The sequence below is a fragment of the Hippichthys cyanospilos genome, chromosome 16 (assembly GCF_059441005.1).
Source record: "Hippichthys cyanospilos isolate Australia breed blue-spotted pipefish chromosome 16, RoL_Hcya_1.0, whole genome shotgun sequence".
In the NCBI taxonomy this organism is placed as follows: Eukaryota; Metazoa; Chordata; class Actinopteri; order Syngnathiformes; family Syngnathidae; genus Hippichthys; species Hippichthys cyanospilos.
Window position 1 is genome coordinate 9,759,370 of NC_142384.1, and position 23,255 is coordinate 9,782,624.

General features: G+C 38.5%; 1 protein-coding gene and 1 long non-coding RNA gene across 2 annotated transcripts in view; one reads left to right on the top strand and one right to left on the bottom strand.

Annotated features, from left to right (window-relative positions):
- col5a3a (collagen, type V, alpha 3a) overlaps positions 1-23,255 on the bottom strand; it is a 42,891-nt gene that overhangs the window by 16,505 nt on the left and 3,131 nt on the right. The window contains exons 5-33 of the mRNA XM_088437531.1: positions 16,865-16,987; positions 14,765-15,139; positions 12,788-12,904; positions 12,608-12,721; positions 12,459-12,512; positions 12,326-12,367; positions 11,139-11,201; positions 10,855-10,929; positions 10,673-10,756; positions 10,540-10,596; positions 10,393-10,446; positions 10,206-10,259; positions 10,082-10,135; positions 8,980-9,033; positions 8,800-8,853; positions 8,397-8,441; positions 5,690-5,743; positions 5,525-5,569; positions 5,400-5,453; positions 4,732-4,776; positions 4,366-4,419; positions 2,987-3,031; positions 2,780-2,833; positions 2,132-2,176; positions 1,957-2,010; positions 1,762-1,869; positions 693-746; positions 373-426; positions 242-286 (exon numbers count right to left, since the gene is read on the bottom strand). Of these exons, the coding sequence (XP_088293657.1) occupies positions 242-286; positions 373-426; positions 693-746; positions 1,762-1,869; positions 1,957-2,010; positions 2,132-2,176; positions 2,780-2,833; positions 2,987-3,031; positions 4,366-4,419; positions 4,732-4,776; positions 5,400-5,453; positions 5,525-5,569; positions 5,690-5,743; positions 8,397-8,441; positions 8,800-8,853; positions 8,980-9,033; positions 10,082-10,135; positions 10,206-10,259; positions 10,393-10,446; positions 10,540-10,596; positions 10,673-10,756; positions 10,855-10,929; positions 11,139-11,201; positions 12,326-12,367; positions 12,459-12,512; positions 12,608-12,721; positions 12,788-12,904; positions 14,765-15,139; positions 16,865-16,987 (2,130 nt within the window). The remainder of the gene's footprint in view (positions 1-241; positions 287-372; positions 427-692; positions 747-1,761; positions 1,870-1,956; positions 2,011-2,131; positions 2,177-2,779; positions 2,834-2,986; positions 3,032-4,365; positions 4,420-4,731; positions 4,777-5,399; positions 5,454-5,524; positions 5,570-5,689; positions 5,744-8,396; positions 8,442-8,799; positions 8,854-8,979; positions 9,034-10,081; positions 10,136-10,205; positions 10,260-10,392; positions 10,447-10,539; positions 10,597-10,672; positions 10,757-10,854; positions 10,930-11,138; positions 11,202-12,325; positions 12,368-12,458; positions 12,513-12,607; positions 12,722-12,787; positions 12,905-14,764; positions 15,140-16,864; positions 16,988-23,255) is intronic.
- Positions 22,008-22,783, top strand: LOC148410480 (uncharacterized). Its single transcript, XR_015868221.1, has 3 exons — positions 22,008-22,148; positions 22,356-22,461; positions 22,545-22,783. It is a non-coding gene; the product is annotated as an uncharacterized LOC148410480 (long non-coding RNA).

The window sequence follows — 23,255 nt, forward strand, 5'->3', positions numbered from 1 at the left end:
TTATGTTGTATTACGGCAGATTAGTGGCTTTCAATTGAATCAAATTGGATGTTTTTTTTTAATGCTGTGACAAGACCATGACATTTTTCTTTTCAAATTGAGAGCAAATTGATTGGAACCTTAAGATAGTTATCACTAAATTGTGTTATAGTGCTTTCTTTTTCTCGGGGATACATTATATAAAAAAAAGGTTTAGAATCACTATACTATCATCAAATAAGCATACAGTATCTATACTCACATTAGGACCTCTTTGGCCTCCAGCTCCAGGCTGGCCAGCTGGACCCTGGATTAAAACGAATAATTCAAATTATACACATCCATTGTTTAAAGATGTGGAATGTGTGTTTAAATGAAAGGAAGTCTCCCCACCCTTCGTCCTTTCTCTCCTGGGGATCCTGCGCCACCAACGAAGCCAAGTGATCCCTGGTTAGACAAGCGGAGGTTAATTAGCCTCGGCCATACACTCCTGTGTCTCATCAGCGCATAATTAACGACTATCAAATTAAAGGTAACTTAATATGAAACAATGTTAAACACCCTCAATTATCGGCATATGATGAATGGGTGATTATGAAGACATATTAATAGCATAGGCAATTTTAATAAGTCCTCTATCATCATTTTGTGTTTAACCAAATAAAGAAGGGTGCGGAAGGGGATCCCGCTGAGCCTCGTCAGTAATCAAATACCTTTGACCCTTGACGTCCTGGATAACCAGGCAGTCCTGGTACTCCAAGGTGACCCTACACACACACACACATGCACACACACAAAACACACCCACACAAGAGGATACGCGATTAAAAAAAAAAAAAAAAAAAAAAGACTCGCTATAGCAATGTGTCTATATTTTGTGGAAATACCATTCTCTTGTTGCAGTAAAGCTGACCTTTTGGATATTACACATCATTATGTTGATGGTATTAATTCAAAATGGTGTCACAAGTTTAAAGTGAGTTTTGGAGTTATGTAAAATTTTGTAAGGTCACTCCCGTCCTTGACATTTGATATTTAACCACCCAAAACTGTTTTAAAAAGTGTCAAATGAAAAGGCTTTTACAATAAGGAAGTAAATCGTAAGTGTCATGTTGAATTTATTGTCGCTCCTTCTAGTGTGCGCGACTTGTCCACCAGGGGTCAGTATTTTACAGTCATACACATGACAAAGAGTACTGCAATTCACTCATTGAAACGCAGTAATAACTCGTATTTGGCGGGGATAAAGAATATATTCCTAATTCCAAATTCTTTCATCATTTTAAAAATGGAAGAATTTGCAATTTTGCAAAGGTGGCGGAATTCTGGATGTCATTTTCAGTCAACGGTAGTGGAAAAATGCATGGAAAAAAATAGTATTTTCACAGCTAAAAATGTCAAAATAGACTTTCCCTTTTAGTAAATTATGCTCAAGCTATGAACATTTACACTAAAATTAATTCTAAATCAGTATTCAATATTTTATGCTGAATATGTTCCACAGGATTGTTTTTTTTCAATAAATGAAACCTTTAAATGTTTGTTGTGTTTATTTCTTCAAATTAAAATTGATTTCAATCACAACCATCAGAATGGCTGGAGAAAATCAAGGTTATTTTTTGCCAATATCGTGACATTATTTGTTAGCATTAAGCTAAACAGACTTCAGGCAAGGTAATTAACATGTGATTGTTTTCTTTTGTGCAATTTATCTTGAGGTGAGATTAAAAAGAAAAAGAAGAAAAAAAACACATCTCTGCGGAAACTAACTATATCCTCTACCTTTTCTCCAGCAGTCCCAGGTGGCCCTACATCTCCCATGGCTCCCTGTTGACCCTTTAGCCCTTCAGTTCCGTCCTCTCCCCGAGGACCCGAAGCACCACTATCGCCCTAAAGGATAGAAAACTAAAAGTTTGTTTTTCCAGACTTGTATAAAATAAGTAGGGAATGGAAAAAAAGTTCTAAAGATGCTGGTACCCTGTCTCCCTTGAGGCCCATGTCACCTTTAAAGCCAGGGAAGCCATCTTCTCCCTAATGAGGCGACGAGAGATCTTGAGTGACAAATGTGTCACTGTTATGTGATAGTAAATCCATAGGCTGATGGATGACTGCTTTAAAGCAAGCGGATATGTATACCCAAAATGTAACTCACCTTCTCTCCTTTGGCACCTTTTAGTCCTCTGATGCCATCTGCTCCCTGAAAAATGAATTTATTCATTTACCGTATTTTCCGCAATATAAGGCGCACCTAAAAACCTTATTTTTTTTAAAAAAAAAGCTGATGGTGCGCCTTATAATCAGGTGCGCCTTATGTGGATCGATGCTGAGAGTAGGATTGGTAGATGGGGAATATAGTGATAAAGTAAGCATTACCTGTTTCTTTTGTGTGTTTACACTTGAACAAGGTTGCTCATATTGACTGACTTATTATGCTATTGAGAGTTTAGAGCTACATGTTCTACCTTGCTGTTAAAAGATAAAACATAAGGCAGTTTTTTTTTTCATTTTGGGAGTGAATGGAGTTGTCAGAAAGCTTTGTTTTCTACTAATAAAGTTTGACTGCTTCTACTGTTGCGCCTTATAATGCGGTGCGCCTTATCTATTGAAAACGTTTTGAAATATGTCTTTGATTGAGGGTGCGCCTTATAGTGCGGAAAATATGGTATATCAAAGGCGCAATCAAATTTAATGATTTATCACCTGTCACTCAAAGCCAAGCATGTTTGTATGTTACAAATTATTTATAGAGCGGGTGGTTAAATACTGTAAATATCAGTCGTTATTGCAGCCAATGTCTCACCTTGACGCCGCGGGTCCCTGGGTAACCGATTGGCCCCTGGGTGCCTGGCACTCCCTGCACATGACATATAATGTTTGCAGCAGCAAGCAGCATTTTAATGAGCGTGTTTTACAAACTGAATGACATTTCCCGAGTTGTAAATAAGGTGGGTTTGTTATTCCTGGGCAGAGGCGGGAGTGAACATGCATGTGATGTGCAGTTACCCACTTGGGTGCCTTTCTCTCCCTGGGGACCCTCTCTTCCTGGGTGGCCCTGCAGGAAGAAAATCAGCTCGTTTTAGCGCCATTGTAAATACACTGTCATTGCACCGCGCTTAATGGAATTCCCCCCCAACTGCAACGAGGCAGTTGAACAGAGGGAAAGTCAGTGTTAGTGAGTGCAAGGCCCCCATTAAAAAGCAATTGCTGGAAACAAAGCTTTGCAGGGTAATTAAAGGGAGTATCAAGTGAGAGGCATTCAAATGTGTCGCGCTGCAATTTAGATGAGGAAATGGGAGATCCGCTCCAAATAGTGAAATGGTTGAGGTGGAACACAATCTGTTGTAATTTGTTCTTGTGCTCCATGTTCACTGTACTGTACAGGCATGCATCCATTTTAAAGCCCTCATAGAAAAAGAAAAATGTTTTCCAGATTTGACGCAGTTTACAAAAAAGTAGTAACAGCACTGCCAAATCTGTTGATTTGAAAAAAATTTATAGTACAGAGGTACCCAAATGAGGGTACTTTTTTTATCCAAACATACGTATATATATATATATATATGTATGTGTGTGTATATATATATATATATATATATATATATATATATATATTAGTTTTGTCTGCTAGCTGAGGACAAGAGCAGTAAATCTTGCACCACATTTAAGTGTGCTTCAAGCCACGGCACATCTTGGAGCCACTTATTAGGGCAAAAAAAGTTAGTTCAGCTCAGGCTCGGTTGTCGTCATGGTTGAATGTTAGTTATGTTACGCAACTGCACAAAGTGAAGCACGTGACATTACACATCAGTGATTTCTATCACGCGTGCGCACCTGCACTTAGTGTTCTGTTCTAGTGAGCCCTTTGCCAAACGTATGGTTTTGTTTTGTTGGCAGCGGATAAATCAGAAACACATGATATTACACAATGGTAACCTGGTTTCTGGAACTGCTGAATACATTACAGCAAGAGATACAAAGAGATACAAATGTAGTTCAAAGTGTATTAAATCAGATCACACTGATAGCGCAGCACTGTAAAATATTTCACAGGAGGAAAAAGTAGGAGAAACCACTGGTCTAGTAAATAAAAAGAGCCTTCAACATCGTGACAAATCGAGACGTTTTCTCAGCTCTCAAATGCTGCGGGCATGTAAATCAAATACCACTGCTTGAAAAATGGAGGCTTACTCAATTCAGTATTTTTTTTTCTTTATGTATACAACGAGCTACATATTTTCCCGATGTTATGACTGTAAGACTTAAAAAGCAAAAAATCTCCCCTTCATGCTATGGCACATTTCTTCATGTAGCCCCAGCTAGCTAGCTAGTCGCTAACATTTCCGTTACATGCATGAATGGGTGTAGTGTAATTTTGCGCGTACTTACAGGTTGTCCATCAATTCCTCGTAGTCCTTGCATGCCCTGGTTTCCCTTAGGACCCTGTATTTGACAGAATCGCATGACAGTGGAGATGTCACACATGCAAAGAGGCAATAAAACACACAAATGATAATAATATTATTTTGCTTTGTATTAGTCTAGGTTTAATACACAAAAAGTCCAGGCCATACTTTATGTCCATGCACCTGTGTATTTTTCTTCAGCATTGATTTTCTTTCGGTGTCAATTGTGTCACAATAGGAGACGGCGCTAGTTGAGTTGTACTGTCCCCTCCCTGTGGGCCAGTTCAGCGGCAGCCCACAAGGTCACACGAGTTTAGTTCTGGCAATAAGCGAGAGGAAAGACACCCACCTTTTCTCCCGGCATCCCGATGGGACCCTGGGGGCCGGGCAGTCCCTGCGCCGGAGCAAAGCATCAGTCAAGTTAAATGTCACAAGATGCAAAACTGAGATGTTTATGTGAGGGGGCAAATGCATGTGTGTGAATGTGAATCCGGAATAATAAGCAGTTGCTTTCATGTGAGACAAAGTTGGATGGTGCATTGAAATGGAAAACATTCGAATCTGAACTTGAATTCATTTTTGCGCCATGGTGGTGGGTTTGTAATCATTACTAATGTAGGTTTATTATTAAAAATGGATTACTAGGACATTACAAATACTGCTTCGTAAACCAACGATTTTGCAGTAAAACGTTAACTCTTTCAGTGCCGTGGACGAGAATTCTCGTGTTTTAAAATACTTACATTGTGTGCCAATGACGATAATTCTCGCCAAATACAAACACGTATTATCACGTCAAAGTATTAATGGCACTTTTGTCAACACATTGCGAAATAGTTGGACATCCCTTTAAGAGGTCTTGCAAAAGCACAGCTTTCAGTTGAAATGTATTCCGCATCATACAGCATCATCCGCGTCATAAAGCCGATGCGGAATAAACTAAAATGTTCAAGTCGTTGTAGTTCATTATTGAAAAAAGAAAAAAGAAAAAAAAAAGGCCTGGATTGTGTGCAGTACCTGTGGTCCAGGATTTCCTTGTTGTCCTGCAGGTCCTAGTTCTCCGTGCGGACCCTGGAAACATGCATCATTAAGAGCTTTTAGACTCAATGAAATCAGCAGTGTTATGATTTTAATAGACTGACCTGGTTTCCCTTTGACCCCTGCGGTCCATCTGCTCCTTGGACACCCTAAAATTATAGATATTAATTGATATATATATATATATATATATATATATATATATATATATATATATATATATATATATATATATATATATATACTAAATTAAGACAATGTTGGCTTACCGGCTGACCAGGCGGTCCTGGTGGCCCTCTGGGTCCAACAAGACCCCGTGCACCCTGGAAGCAAATTTTCCATTAATTTGTGTATTTTATGACGTGATATGAGGAATACTAGACTGAAATTGACTTGTATATAACTAGCTGAAGCCATTTTTGGAGAAATTGCATGTGAATGCTGAAAGATGAAAAATTAAAGAGCACTGTGGAATTTTGTGGAATGGAATCATGGAATGTAATTGAATGGTTCTGAGTGATTTAAAATCAGATAGAGAACAGAATCATCTAAAATTATGATAAATCTTGATCTAACCCCCCATTTAGAACTTAAGGGAAAAATTGTGATAAGAATAAAATCAACAGCTTAAAGTTGAAAAGGTTGGAGTTGGGGGGATTTAAGGGTATAAAATGTCAAATTTTGTGGCAAGTACAAAAGTTAGAAACGAAAAAAATAATTGCCTGGGAGACATGCATTTTTGGAATATGTTGAAGTTCAATTGGTCTGAATTCAAGAAATGTAGGCGAAATTGGTAAAATATGGTGGAATTCAAACAATAATAATAATAAATGTATAATAGCCTGTGTGAATGATTTCACTGTTCGCGGCAAAAAAGATAAGATGGCATTTATGCAATCTTGTATTTGCACATGTATATTTGCGAGGCTTTTTCCGCCAAGCCCCTCCACCCCGCTCCAAAGTCTTTGTAGGCTGGCCAAGCCACCTGTTCCAAAGCCACATCTGTGATCTCCCGAGACATGATTGATATGGAAATATAATCATTGCGGCCATGATTTTTATCTGCCTCAATCTCGTTCACGGCAAACCCAATTTCTGCCTGCCGTTTGTCTCTGGCTGTCACACATTTTTCCCTTTCCCTTCCCGCTGGTGAAACCGGCCCGTGTCGTTTAACGCAGCCCCGCGAGCATGTCTTATGGCACTCGATTTCCTCGCCGTGCGGGAGTGATGCATTTGAAGGGAGGGCCGCCCGCTGGGCCCAAAGCTCCTACTGGGAGGAAGATGGAGTGCAAGTCAATCAGCCGGTGTGTTTGCCGCAGAGGAGCGCGAGAGAAACCGCACGCTCGCCACTTCCGCAAGAGCCACTTTGGCGTTTTGCTAATCTGCATTGATGACTTTTTTTTTTTTTTTTTGGTCGCCGAACGTTTTACCAAAGGTGCCTGCTTTTTCCCGTTGCAACTTTTTGACTTGATACAACGCTAGCATGCAAAGGCTACTTAGATAGATAGATAGATAGATAGATAGATACTTTATTCATCCCCGTAGGGAAATTCACATTACCAGCAGTATCCTCAAGTCGAGATATAAAATATGAGAAATAAAGTACACAAGATACACATAAGTCCAGTACAGAAGTATACTTAAGGTGCTTGTTAACAGTGTAAACAGAATAGTGTGAATCGTTGGAGTCTAGTGCAAGTATAATTAAGGTGCTTGTATAAAGTGAATAGTGCAGTGCAGAGTATGAGGTTTAGAGTTTAATGTGAGCTTTTACTGCCCCGGGTGGAGTTGAAGAGCCTCATGGCATGGGGGAGGAATGATCTCCTCAGCCTGTCCGTGGAGCAGGACAGTGACAGCAATCTGTCACTGAAGCAGCTCCTCTGTCTGTGGATGATGCTGTGTAGTGGATGCGTTGGATTGTCCATGATTGATAGCAGCTTGTTTACTTATTAGTTTTCATGATTTGAAAAAAAAACGGGGCCACGCCTACAGTGCTCAGCAATAGTAAAATTCATGATTATAATATTACGATAAACGGTGGAGCGCCGCATAGCCACAGGTTGTCATTTTTTAATTCACCCTTTTTATTGTTATTTTTAAACAATACCCCACTTTTTCACCTTTATTATTTTTTTATTTAGCATTTTTTTCATGTTCCCGTAAAAATTCCTGTTCCTGTTTAAATTTTTGACTATGAAAGAAAATCCACTATACCAGAATCAATATAAAGAAAGATCCTCCGTTTCTCTTCCATGCTTTAAAAAAAAAGAGAGAAAATAACATCACAGAACAACGCCTCACATGCCATACTTTGCCATATATAAATATATACTTATACACTAATAAGATATAGATAGATACAATTAAATTAAAAAAATCCACAAAAGAAAACAAACATAAAATAATAAAAATAGATAAAAATAATTTCTAATTATATATTATCATTATTGTTATTACATTATTAATATATTAACATTCTAAAATATTTATAGAAATGGACAATACATTTACAAAATAAAAATGAATAAAATGTAATGAAAATAATACAAATATCATTCTTTTCTTTTCATGTGTGACCTTCATGGCAATTTGCAAACAAGCATCTGTATTTTTTCTATGCAGTTTTGGGTTTTGTCCTCATCCTGTGCAAATAGCGGGTACATTTCTGTTGACTAAAACTATGCAGCAAATCATAATTACAGATATAAATTTGGCCCTTTGCCCAACACGACAACACTATTTTGCACAATATACACTCGTGTAATTATCTATTTACTATGTGATCCAATTTGAGCGAAAGGTCCAGAAGCCGCTTTGTCAAACCACAAGGTTTTAGAAACCCTAATTATTATTACAGTCATTTCATATGACCCGCTTGGATCTGTATCAATAATAATGTGTGAAGTGTATGTAGGAGTAGTAATGATGATAAACAGCATGTGTACAAAAACAGCTCTGTGTGAGTGTTTTACTCACCGGTTCACCAGGTTGCCCTCTTGGGCCAACGGGTCCATCTGGTCCCTAGCAAATACAAAGAAGGCAAGGGGTTCGATCCTCATCACAGATGGACTCGTAGTGAGGCACGTATAGCTCATTCATAGCAGCAGCAGTTGATACCCATAAGACAGAAATTCAGTGTCTTTTTTGTTTTTTACATCGCTTCGCTTGTACATCTTTCTTTGTGCTGGATTTAGCGGTGAGTTTAGAGCGGCATGCTTTGGTGTGTGATGCCGTAGCGTTTATACGGCGTGTCGGATTGATCTGTTTATCGTGGTTTTAAATCTCTTTTAACCTTGTGAGATGGGAAAACCAAAAAAATGGAACAAACAAAAGCTGCATGGTGTATTTTGTCAGTTTTAGAGATATAGTCTTCTCACACCTTTTCTCCTGGCTCACCAGCAGGTCCTTGAGGACCCGGCTTTCCTCTGTCCCCCTATGAAGATGAATAACCGCCATTACAAAGCAGCAGTAAATTTTAAGCCTATGCAAATCAGCAGGTGTACTTTTTACTGTATGACAGGGAGAGTGTGCAAATTATGTAAATGGAATAAAAGCTCACTTTGTGTCCCTGGTTTCCCGGGAGTCCCGGCAGACCGTCGAAACCTCGATCGCCCTGTGAGGTCATGGAGCAAGGTTGTCAAAATTGTGTGTATGTTGAGCTACAATGGAGTTACGGTTATGGCTGGGAAAATAAGTCGACCAAGCAGGGTCAGTCGACTTTACGAAAAGATCAACTTAAAACTATCTGCCAAAAAGCAGGATCACGGTGTGGTAAACAGGGGTTATCACCATTTTGGGATCATTTCAAATAAAAAACTGACAAAATGAAAGTAATGTTTAATTACTACGAAGTGCAAAGGCATAAAAATATAATCATGTTTGCAAACAATCTATAGTAGCTTGGTTTTGGGTGTTCAAATTTTAAACAGTAGGGGGTAGTCAAGCATGCAAAACGTGCTCAGCCTGCTCATCGAGAAAAAAATAACAAGTTATTGACTTTGTAGTAGCTAATAGCCTGCTCCAATCTTAAGTGTACTCATATTATATTACAATATTGAAATAATGTTGACGCACTGTCTGTAAGTGACGTAAGTATTGTGCATATAACATTATGCATGTGAACTAAATGGCAGCAGTGACTTTAAATGATCATCGCTTGCATGTCAATGCTATGTTGAGTGCTAAACGGGTTAGCATAATTAATATAATATAATTGCATTGGTTGTTGTTCTTTTTATGGTTGATTTTGAATAAAAGTCAAGTAAAACATGGTTCAAGCTTTTGTGGGACATATTTGGCAAGAACCTTTGTCCATTTATTGGAGTATGTATGTGTGTGTGTGTGTATGTCTATATATATATATATATATATATATATATATATATATATATATACTCGTCGTACAGTGCATACTGTATATATATATATATATATATATATATAATATATATATATATACAGTATGCACTGTACGACGAGTTAATGAAGGCATTCTGATAAAAACAATTTGGAATGATGTACTATAGAATTCCATTATTCATAGGAGTAGCTGTTTCCCCTGCGCTCAGTCAAGTCTGGAAAATAATTCCTGCCATGAACATTCCTTGCAGCCCAATTAAGCAAGCGTCTCACCACTGCAATGCAGCAGCGCAATGCCTTACCTTCACACCAGTGTCACCTGGAACTCCACGTCCTCCATCCGTTCCTGCACGTCCCTAAACAAAGCCAAAACATAATAACAGAAATCAACCGATGTCATAGCGAGATTTCCATCCCATAGCTCACTCTTTTTCCCGGTTTCCCGTTGCTTCCTTGAAGTCCTGGCAATCCTTGAGGTCCCTGCATGGACAAAGATAAATGGAAAAATCAACGTGTGAATGGGGGCAGCTAGATGAAAGGAAATCGATACGGTGACAAGGAAAGCGAGTGGCGGATGGAAGCTTGGGGTGAGATAAACGTGTCAGCTCATTACCGGAGGGCCGGGGTCGCCAACGTTTCCTTTGTGGCCGGCTGGGCCCGGATCACCCTTTCAAACACATGAGGGGCCAGGTTATTGGCACATCAAACATTGATCCTTTAAAAAGCTTGTTCAGGACTTCATCAGAACAAATTGGCTTACCAGAGGGCCCGGTCGCCCTGTAAGACCCCCCGGACCTGGAGGTCCCTTCATTGACAGCTGGAAGGAATGACAAATGTTCGTTCGATCCCGATCAATTGCTCAATTGGCAGGATGATCGATACGCTAGATGTACCTGGGCCTGTTGAATAATAGCTTGGGCTTGGGCCTCCTGGGGGGACACCGCCGGCCCTTTTTGGGAATCGCTTCTATACTGGAACTGAGGGCAAGAGGAAAGTCAGGTGGAGGAAGCTCAGTCAAACAGCTCCCCCCTGTGGTCAGCACTGGTAAATGAGGATGTTTGTTAGTAAGTCTTACAGGTAGCATCAGCATGGTTCCTGGCGGACCTGGAATTCCGTCTGCCCCAGGAAGACCAGGACGTCCTGCAGGACCCTTAAATTAAACAACAAGCATCCACAGAGATGATTAAACCAAATAATCCATTAATTTCTGACAATAATTTGTGTCTGCATTTTATTTGAACGAGAGCGCGAACAAAGCGCGAAAAATGTTGACCTCCTTTCGTCAGCTTCCTTCAGACCAACCAGTTGAACTCTGCAAACTGGGTCACTGTAATCTCTAATATGATCGGCTCCACTCACCATTTCACCTGGGTCTCCCATGGGTCCCGGGGGGCCAATTGGTCCAACTGGGCCCTGAAGTCCCTATGAAGAATAGTCAAAAATAGTCACTCTGACTTTCCTAGTTTGCCAAATAAAGTCCTGGTTTATAATAATTAGTTATTATACTTAAGTTTTGGGGGTTTATTTGAAATGTATTTATTTCATCATTACGCTTTCGCCGTACAGACGGATCGAAACGGAACAGATGTTTGGGAGTTGTAGTTTTTTTTAATTATTTATTTTTTTTTTTTTTACAAAATACTTACAATGACAATTTTTGTTTTTAACCCAACAAATGCTCCATTTATTTAGGAAATTTAAAACTAATACTGAAACAGACCTGTCCCACAGAATTACGTTGGAACAAAAACAAAAAATGTGCTTTGTCGGCATCTTGTGGTATCGAGTAACTTAATTAATAATAGTTCACATTAAAAATGGTTTTGTACAAATAAAAGCCAGCCCTTAAGATTGCTTTTATGTAAATAAACACCTCCAACGACTTGATTGAAGAAAGCATCTGATATAGGATAATTTCGTTTGGATTATGCTAATTTAGTCACTCCCAAAGACATAGTTTTATGGTTTTTGTTGTTTTATTTCAATAGTCAGACACTTCTTTAGACTCATCTTCTTTACCTTTAATTCAAATGAATAAATAAAAAGATATGAATGCAATAGATTTTTGGAAGATTTTGAAAGCTGTGTTTTCAACTAGTCACCAGAGTGAAATCTCCGTCAACAACATCTTGTGGGGTCTCAATTAGTAATGTTACTGTTGTGTTGGTGCAGTATTCTACCAATCTGAGTGTAATGTTTTAGCTGGTTTGTTCAATCTGTGTTGAAGCCATGATGCCGCTGACGCCAGACAGTTTGAGAAAAAGTTTTAAATCGAAATATATATCTTTTAAATTTTGTGTAAATATCTGTAACCTGCGGCTTATTTTCCAGTTGGACCTATGAATGACAAAAAGAGATTTTTTGTGAAATTTTTGTTGGTGAGGTTTATAGTCCAAAATTGACAGTAAATCCTTGGGATTGAACATATAGGGGGAAAAAAAAAAGTACAAATATGCCTTTGGGATTGAATATCAATTCCATCGCATGAAATAATTGTTGCCCATTTGTCATTTCTTGATAAATACCCAGAAGCAACACCAACTCACCTCCAGTCCCGGCAGTCCTGCCGGTCCTTCCACGAGTACGCCCTATAAAGCAAATAATTCAAAATTCATCTCATTTGCATGCTTTTACAAGCGACGCCACTTGGCTGGTCATGCGTTGCCTGCGGCAGCTCACCGGCTCGAACAGCCCAGGTTCTCCCTTCTGTCCTTTCTCAGTCGGCCATCTTGCCTGAGGAAGAGAAGCAGACAAATACTAAATGGCTTGACCCTGACCTTTAGGGAACAACTGACCGCTGGCTTCGAATGCTCGGCCGGATGTTTAACCTTTGCTTGCCACGTCTCGGCTCCTTCCCGCAATGCAAAATCGTAGCCTTCGTCGTATAGGTCGTACTCCTCGTACTCGGACGTGACGTTATTGTAGTCGTCGTGTTCAAAGACCTGGTTTAAAATTTCTATTACTGACACAGATGGTGAATGTCACATGTGTTTTGGCGTTCAACCCACCTCCGATTCCGTAATATTTGCGCCCGCCGTTACTATGGAAACGGCGAGGTTATCAACAAGGTTGCTGTAAAGGTCGTCACCGTTCTCCACCTTTTGTCTCTTTCCTGTCTCCGGTACCTGCAGGTTAATTGTGAGATGACATGTTAGCGCTACAGTTTGATAATGGACATTAAAAATGTGTTTTAGAAATCCGAGGACATATCGGATTTGCGGCTGCAGCAGATGGAAATTAGTAGACGACACAAATAGGCAAATCATTCCATGCTATGCTAATTAAGCAGAACATAATAGACATCTATGTATATATCATACTGTACATATCAGCGAGGGGCATTTGCTTGAGTAATTAACTCATTCGATTCCAAATATGCATTTTTTTAAATGAAATTATTCATTCAACAAAATTACAATAAAAAATACTCAGCGACAGTATTTTTATGATGTAGGTCAGAGATCACCAACCTTTTTGAAACTGACATCTATACAATGATAAAGGAGCAGCTGAGCAGCAGTAGTAAATATGTAAATTAAGTGTAATATGTAATGTAAATTGTAATGTAATGTATAATTGTTTGTGAAATTCTTAGAAGATCACAATGTTCTCTCACTTGTGAGCAGAACAGGCCTGCGGGCTATTCATGTGATCCTCTGGGTCTCTCTGGTGCCCACGGGCACCACGTTGGTGACCCCTGATGTGGATGATGCTTTCCAGTCATTCCAGGTCATAAAGCATTAATACCTTGACTTTCTTGACCTCTTAATCTGCTTGGCACAGTGTGAAGTTGTTTCCAAATATTTGACTTGTGATTGTACATTATTTGGCGCTGACATGCCGCAAGATGGCGCCAAAGCTACTATTTATTTCATTCAACTGGACTTTGGTTCAATTTTGCGGGATATTAAGGCCTTTCAGAAAGTGCACAAGCAAATAGGTGAGTTTTTCAGTGAATAACCGAGGATATGATCGAAATGAATCTCAAAATAGGCAGGGGGAAAAGAATAACTATGCACATCCCTTGTACACAACATACAGATGACTCAGGTCTTAGCAAATTATACATGACGTTGGTTCTCAACCGTTTGTCAGTGATGTACCCCCTGTGAAATATCTTTTCAGCCATGTACCGCTTAACCAGTGCAAAGTATTTGCATTGGGAAAAATAAATATAGAAATTAAAAAAATATTTTTCTAATTTATTAACCTTTAGACCCTTTCAAACCTGATTTGTATTGGTCCACAAAAAAAACAACCTTAATTGTCCTTTGTCCTCATTGTGGCCTCATAGAAAACAATCTCTTTTCAAAAAGGAATAACTTAATTACTAATTCAATGTTTTTCCATAAAAATAATCAATGTAATGTACTAGATCTGTTCAAAAAAATAATAAATATAAATAAATATTTGTCCACAGAAAAATATTAAACATAAAGCATCCTGCTTTGGGGGTTACAGTAGAGATCTGTTCACAAAAATAAATCATTTCCTTAATTATTAAAAAATATTTTGGACCTGTTCTTATAAAGACTATAAGATAATAATGATTATAAATTATTTCTGAATAAATAATATCATTTAACTTTTTCAACTTAAATTCAACTCAAAGTGTCCTCTTTTGTGATTGTAGTAGATATGTGTTCCCAAAAATAAATCATTAACCTGACAGGTAACGAGAGGCGGCACAAGTTTAGTCGAACCATTCTAGTATGGGGGCGAATCTGGCTTTTTAACTATAATGAAATTGAACAACCTACTAAACATTAAATGTGTTTGATGAATTTATATTTTCCTGAAACTAATTCAAGAATTATTTTAAAATGATTTTTGCATGTTTGTTTGATTTAAAATCTCAAGTACGCCCTGACGTTCCTTCAAGTACCTCCCAGGAGTACTCGTACCCCCATTTGAGAACCAATTAGGCAGTGCTGGTTAGTTAATGGCTAGAAGCCGGTGAAATACAGCAAACTTTTTTTTTTTACCTCAAGGTGAACTTGCGAGTCAGCTACGCCGCCCGGCGACGGGGCTTCCGTCCACAGTTCGCTCGTAGGCTTTTCCACAAGGAGCTCGTCCTCGTAGACTTTAGTTGGACTGAGAATTTCTTCAGGGTTTTTTGTGTCCAAAAATGGCTCTTGGGACAGATACTCAGGCAGCATCGTGGACACACTCATGAAGCCATCCTGCAAAGTTTCCTCTTGGAGTTTTTTTGTCCTCGATCCCTTCTTCTTCCCTTTGCCTTTGCCCTTGCCTTTACGCTTTCCTTTGCCCTTGGAGCCCTTGTCTCTCTTCTTTTTGTTCTTTTTGCCCTTCCTGCCGTTTTTGGCTTGTTGGTCTTCCGGCTGGTCTAGTTGGGACTTCTTTTCATGGGAAAAAAAAAGGCATCGTGAGGAAAACTAGAAAATATCAGCACAATGTAGCAAATCAACCTTCAGTGATAGAGCAATGGACATTATAATAAATACAAGTCTCCAATATTGTCCTCAAATCAGCTCAACAGTGACATTAAGGACTAGTGCTATAGAAAGTTGGACATGCTTATATTTATGGTAAAAAAAAAAAAGTCAGATTCAGATTTTTTTGCTTAATCTAATAAATTAAACAAATAATTGATCATTTTTCACCGATAAAGTTCTCAGAAAAATCCCCAACCAAAATTAATTTAGATACTTTATATTATTGTGGCAGATCAACACCTTGATATAAAAGAACAAAAAAGTCAGTCATTTATTTACCGGACTTTAAAAGATGCTGTTAAAACCATTTGCCTTCCACTATATTTGAGACCACAATCTTCCCTCGTTTATTGCGGGGGTTACATTCGAAAAAATACCCAAAGTGACTGAAATCCGTAAACTTTTTTTTTTTGCTTGTTTCTTCGTTCCTTTTTCATTTGTTTCTCTTGTTTAAATATTAAATTCATAAAATCAATATTTTGGTGGGTTTCTTCCGACTTTGAGGAAAAAAATAATACCTAAACCTGCAATAGATATGGTCAAAAGTAAAAATCCATGTAGTAGAGGGTGAATTTTTATTTATTTAAAAAAAGGTTTGGGTTTTTTTGTGTTTGTTTTTTTGACCGAGAGCTAACATTATGGTCATAAATGAAAACTCTATAGTCCCAGTTGCTGGAACCTTTAGTTCTGACCATTAGGAGGAATGGTTCTGTTTCTTTGGTATTTGCCAAATAATTTGAAAGTAATAATAAAATAAGACATTCTCCATCCTGTCCCTTTTTTGTCTCCAGTCCAGTTTGGCAAATAGCTTTACTATGGATCACTAGTTCATTGCTTTTATTGTTATTGTTTGCACTAGCTGCAGTCATAGCTAGGTGCTTTGCATTGATGTGGTAGGCTAAACCTGAGCATGCTCTTCCAGTGTTTTCCAGTTAAATTTACCAAATAGCTTTGCTTTTGCTCGATACTTTAGCGCCTTTCTTGCTATCATTAACTGTGGCTGCAGCCTGGCATGGATTTCGTAGGTGAAACTTAACATTTTGAATGTATGTACACAAACAGCAAGATTTTTTTTCTCAGCAAAAACAACATTGGAGATGTGATTTAGATGTAAACGGGGTCAGTGCGTCCAACGGGGAATGTTGACAAGCTTTAGCATTCTGAGCTCGTCCCAGAGCTGAAATAGTTTCATAAAAGCCAACTGGATGACTCTCAGCAAGATGGACAATTTCTGGATGGCTTCGTGACCAGATTTTGTGCAGGCACACGTGCACAGATGTCAGTATCCGTGAGAAGTGTGTCAATGGTTGATTTGTCTGATTTAACGCTCAAGATTGCTTAGCTTCATCTCAGCTGTTATTCCCTAAACAAAGAATGGCTCGATTTTAAGGAAATGCTTTCCTGCTTTTTTTATCAAGGAAGTCATCAATCATGAAATCATCAGTATGTCCTTCGCTGTATGTTTTTTTTGTAATGTCATTTTATTGGCTTGCTTTTTGAAAACTGGGCCAACAGAATAATGGGATATTATCTGACATTATTTCATAGTCTCTAGTTTACTGATTTATTGTAATCAGTATTTCTATGGTTTACAATTGGGATATCTTCTCCATGAGTGGCAGTACTTACCCCCTGAAGGTCCATGTTTCGGCTGCTGCGGCGTAAAGCGGAGTCACAGTCTGGCATGTAGTTGACGCAGTAATCTGCAGCAGCCATGGGGTCGTCGTCAATCAGCAGTTGTTGAATTTCTCCCTGCAATGAATCCAAAAAACGACAACTGTAGATGTAACGCACAAAGCAATAAAATGTCAGTTTGGGTCTCGTCAGATCGCACGAGTGTTCCAAATGAATGAGTCTGGTGACTGTGTTTTCTTTTCAGACATTTTTGAGGTCTGATCTATACAAATGTGGGTAACTCAATTTACTTGATTTGACACGAGTCAGGCTGAGGTTCAAAATTAGCACTTATGAAAACTGAAGGCATACTGCAATGGTTCTCAATCTTTTTTTCTCTGATACCCCATGTGAAATATTTGTTCAGCCAAGTACCCACTTATCTGAGCAAAGTATTTTATTTATTAAACTTTGTAGTGGTCTATCTGAGTTTTTTTTTTCCAGCAGCTCCAGAAGATAGATGTTGTTAACACCTTTTTCATTTCTGGCACATCTGCACCCAAGTGAAATTTAAAATAAAGCCCCTCGTTTATTGCGTGGAGGTTGCATCCCAAAAAATATGCCCAGTAACCTTTTTATTTTCAAAACCAAATTTTTCCCCCTCTTTTTTGTAGTATTTTTTCGATAAAAAATAAATTCACAAATTCTATATTTTTTAGCTGGTTCAACCAAGGAAAAATATCAAGAAAATTAGCAAGGTAAATCTACATAGATTAAAATCAATGTAGTAGGTTGATTTCTCTTTTTTTTTAATGAATAAAAATTGCTATGTTTCTACTGGAAAAGGAAATAGTGATTATAAAGCTGCAATTGGAACAAGTTATGGGTATGAATGAAAATGAGCAATTTGAGTGAAGCCGCACTTACCAAACTACGATGTAACAAAAGAACACATTACAACATTTTGTAAAAAAGTGACAAAACGGTTTAGCATTAATTTGCTTCTCGTACCAATCAATTTGCTCTTAATTTGAAATGAAAATGATACTGTTCCCGTCGCGACAAAAAGCATTTGATTTCCTGATACATGCAGAAATTCTATTAAAGTCTCACCCTGAAGTGCCCCATTTGAGAAACAATGGAATACTTGACTAGAAAACGTCAATTTTAAGATTTGTGGCATACGCATACTGTATGTGACTGTGCTTCAACCTCTGATGTATACTTCCCCGGACATTTGGGCAGCCATTTGAAATAAACGAACCTGATTACTTGCTTGATGTTTTGGTCCTTTTACCTCCATTGTAGTCACTTTAATTAGGATTTAGCAGCCAGGGGTATGACCTCACGATGCTCACAAGTACACCGCGTGCATCCAAGGATACTTTTCTGAAGCATTTTCCTAAACGACTGTTGAGCACTAATCTGCGCATTAGTACAGTGAGCATGAAGGTTATCCAAATAGTGTCTTTTCTTGCAGTTTTTGGCCAGAAGCCCACAGAGCAAGGGCACTCGTTGCCCTCTTCGACTAACAGCAGTCGTAGCGAGTTGAGGAGAGGATAGGCAACAGCGAGTAAATCCACTCTAATCCAATCTCAATTTGAGATCAAAGACGAAACCCTCACAGAGAAGTTTTCCTATTATTCTTGCCCGGCGGGGTTTCTCTCCCCTACCAAAGTGTTGCCCCCGAAAATCATGCGCACCTCATCGTTCCCCAATTAAGATGCAGCAGCAACATCGGAGGAGAATGCACTCTGATTCACTGATTGCTCTCCTCTGGAAAATTTTAAAGTAGCTACGTGAAAATACTTCACCTGATGACTAAACTTTATCTGACTTAAAAGCAAATATTTACAGATAACGCGATTAAAATAATACTGCAATTTTCTGCTACTCCTCTTTCATTTAAAGTGAACTAAGGTAACGCCTGTGCTTAATTTGTGTACACGTGAAGCACACGTAGCTGATGATTTTTACTCACAATAATAAGTAATCTTTTTATTTTCAACAATGTTCAACTAGTTGGAGTTTCCTTGAGCATTGCTAACAAATTGTTGGCACACAAACCCTGATGCTAATTTTTGCTGATGACGAACAACGTCCTTGCTTGAACATGCTAATGCCAAATGGCTAAGCGCTAACTCAAGCATGGTTCCGAGGTTCTTTTTGGCCGTACAGGTCTGTAACGGCCCGAGATAATGATTCTTTAATGTATATTAGGAATACAATAAAATGTTGTCAGTTATGAGGCCTGTTGTAGAGCCATCCCTGTGCTAACCTATGCTAATACCGCTAAAAGCTAACCTATCCTACAGTGTTATTTTTACCACATGTACCACATCTAGGTCAAACGAAAATCATTTGTTGGTTGGCTAAGGTATGTTACCAAAGACACAACTCATCCTGATCATCAAGCGTTCAAACTTGTGCCCTCCGGTCGGTGCTTACAGGGCTCACAAAAGCTGGCGACCCAGAAACAGCTTTTTTCCCCAGAGCTATTTACGCATTGATTAAAAATGAAAAAAGTACACACTGAAAATTACAACTGCACTCAGCTATGGTTTTTAGCCTATTTGTTCATTTTTTCTTTCATATTAATTTAATACACACAAAATGCTCCCAATTTTGTATCCATTCTATTGTAACTTTATTTCCGGGCCAAGTGACAAAATCATATAGTCGGATAAAAGGGTAGAATCTAATAATATCTAACCTCTAAATAACATCTAATATTGAATCACTAATCTTTTTAAGGGGTGCAGCTAAATACTCAATGAGCTGGAGTAAAAATGACCAAATGACCATTTTTTCCAGCCCTGAATTAACCTTTAGCTTTTTTTTTAAAGCATGATTTAGCATTGGCATTTCAGCAATAAACCGCATCATTGATTGTGACTTGAAATGCTACTTGCATGCGCTTTTAAACAGACCTTGACCTATGAAGTCTGCCTTTGTGTACTAAATCAACAGCTCAACATCCAAGCATAACTGCCTGTTCTGTTCGAGTGCGCCAGAAACATGTAAAATTTCCAGTCCTGGTCAAGGCAGAAGAGATCAGATTTTCCCAACAAATAAACACTCTGTCTTATCTAAACAGTCTGTGTGTTAAGAGCCACATAAACAAAAGCCCACGGCCAACCATGAATAAGCTCAAGTAGACGTGTAGACATTTTGATGTTTGCAAATCGTTTGCCAACAAGTTTGGGGTTCAATCTGGAAGTAATCGAAACATTAGTGGCTCAACACATGTCCCTCTTGGTCTGACGCCGCAAAGCTCCCACGCTGGGAGAACTGGGCCGGAACCCTGGTCTCCTCCCACAGAAGTGGGGCCTGGGAACAGTGGTCCAGAGGTCAGGCCTTTTAATCTGGCGTCCCCTGGTACCAGCCTTGTTAATGACACTAATGCTTTAATGTACACAAATAGACATGTACACTCATGAAGCCACAGTTTTCTCGTGCTGTGCACCAAAGTGGAACCAAATCTCGTATGGCACAGTGAGAGATATTGATTAGATTGATTGTTGTGGATATGGGAAACATGTGCACAGCATGGAATCATAAATGTTGGTGATGATCCGAATAAAAGTACAAATAGCATCGCTTATTTTCACTTTTTGGCTTTAAAGTCCCTTTGCATTGGGGCCAACTGGGGCATTCTCCAGCTGGAGCTGCACCTGCATGACTGGAATGGGGCTAATATTAATTTTCAAATCAAACGAGTCAAAAGGAAGTTGTTCATATTTTTTGACACTTGATATTTGTCTTCTGTAGACTGGCTCTTCTAGCTATAGAGGAATCACCATTTCTTGGTTAGCTTGCAGAAAAAGAATGATTTCACTGTTTTCAAAGGAACTTTGTGCACCGTGAGCCAAGAATGAACAGGATCCAGAAATAAAGTGTGAATTCTGGAATAAATTTCTACTTTACAGTCACTTGCAAATGCAATGGCTGGTTGCTAAGTAAACAAACAGGAAGTAGCGCGGTACTTCTTCCCACGATGCCGTTACAACGAAAAGCCCTGGCTTTTCTTATACCCAAGACGAGGAGTAATTGGGATGTAAGTTAAGCATGCGTGATTAATGTATATGTTGTTTTAAATCTATGGTTCTCAAATGGGTCTATGAGTCCATCTGGAGTACGTGAGCTTTAAATGGTTTCGGCAGGTGTCACCAAATCTAATGTTTTTTGCATGACAGCGACAGTATATTTCCCTTTTTAAATTAAGAGCTGATTGATTGGAACATGGCACAATTTTTTTTTTGGCACACAAGCCAGAAATTATGTTAGACGATATAGCTTCTGGAATTGCTGAAAACAAACACACATAGAAATACTACTATAAACATAGTTTCAAAACTAATTGAATCAGATTGCACTGCACTGTGTTTTAAGTCTTTTTCTTTGTAATCATCTGAAAACCTTGTGCACTGGTTGCATACTATATTAGAGGTGTACTGTATATAATCATTTTAAGCCTTGTAGATGAAATGATTTTTTCGCATTCGATAATGTTATTCAATCACAAATATGACAAAAAAATTGGTCTGTTTTGAGTTGCGGTTAAAAGTCGACCACCACCGAATATGGGGGTTGAAAATGAGGGAAAAAAACTCGACTTGTACTTGGAGAATTACGGTGCATACATAGTTCTGAACATCTCCCACCCTCACTGTGCCTTTTTTCCCCCCCGCGTTATGATTAGTTGTGTCCCAGAACTCTGAAATTTGACAACACATAAATCATTATTTCAGAATTTTGCTCTCATCTTTCTTTTCTTTGCTGTAGAACTCTGCCAAAATCTCATGCTGTTCTCACTCTAAGATTACACCCTTTTCTCCTATTTGACCAAAGTAATACACCATTGTTTTTTTTTTCCAGGTACTCCATGTTCCTTCCATATGTTAGCATGTTAGCTTTATAAAAGACTAACTCGTAGCTGTCAATCTGTGTACTACCAAGTATTCGTCTATATCTGCCCTGTAATTGAATGGTGACCGGTGTAACTCAAATCCATCTGCCGTTGGCTCTATGCTAACAAGTGCTATAGAAAACAGATGTAAATACTCTGAATGTGATTTGATCCATGCATGAGAGGTGTCCATATTACATCATACATAGCTTTCCAGGGAGTCAACCTAACCCTTGAAGTGAGTAAAAGGTGAACTTGTCTAAAGGGAACTGATGGCATCAAGTCATTTTCAGACAGGGTGGAGTAGAGTGAGATCGTGTAATGGCATGGGGAAGGTGGACGTGTCCTCGGGCAACAGGTGGACTTCAAATCTGGTTTATCCTAGTGAAAGTAAGAGTCTCATATATCCAAAAATATCCTAAGCAGACGGATTGACAACCATCCTTGCTGTACTTTGTTCTTTTGTCAGCAGCATTCAAATTACTCAGCCAATGTCCTAGATAATAAGAAATAGGGAATTAAAGTGGAGCCAATTATAAAACATGCTGTACCAACAATATGTCTTAGTAAAGGGAATTGTGATCTTTTTTTTGTCAGGACTTTTCCTTTGTGGATTCAGTGTCATTCAAAAGGCAGTTACTTTAATAAAGGAACCTGTTTGGTTTTGACTTGGGCTTTGAGACTTAAAAGTTGACCAAATCAGGTAAGTTATCCATAAAAATAGTTCCACGAAAAATATCCTGAAATTTTATTGGAATCATGTTTGTGCCACTGTGTTCCCAACAGACGCTCTTGTATACACACAAAGTGTTGCAATGATGGCAAGGGAGAATGACTCCCCCAAAAAACTGAGGATGTTGGAACTTTGGATCATTTCCAAATAAAAAGAGTGAGAAAGTGATGAAAAATAACAGGACATTATTGACTACAAGGCAGCTTTTGAAACATCATCTCTTGGTGACTTTAAGGACACTATTACATGTTTAAATTAACATACAATATTTAAATTAGTAACAAAGGCAACACAGTAATTTGTACCCATCATGTTACATTTGTTTCTTTGGAATAGTAATGCATAAAAATGCCATTTATAATGGATATGTTGATTATACAGTACATAAGCCAAATAGAAGTCCTGTAACGAAAAACTACCTTCAACATTAAAAATGGAGCAGTTCAGATTCTACATGACAGCCTTAGTTTTGATATGTTTATTCTACATTTACACTATCATTAACAAAGGGAAGATAACATTTAAAATACATAGCATTGTCTAAATAAATCATTGCATGTGTGAAATCCAACAAATAATGGGTGCTATCACCTGACTTTCCAAGATACTATTTCTGTACTGTGATTTCATGCCGCAGATAAATTGAGCATTCAAGAAGGAGAGATGATCAGGACGTTCATGCCTCGGCCCATCTGCTCTCCTCACTCATTCCTTTTTTAAATTTTTACCTTACAAAATGCTTTGTTCCTCGCGCTGATTGGCAT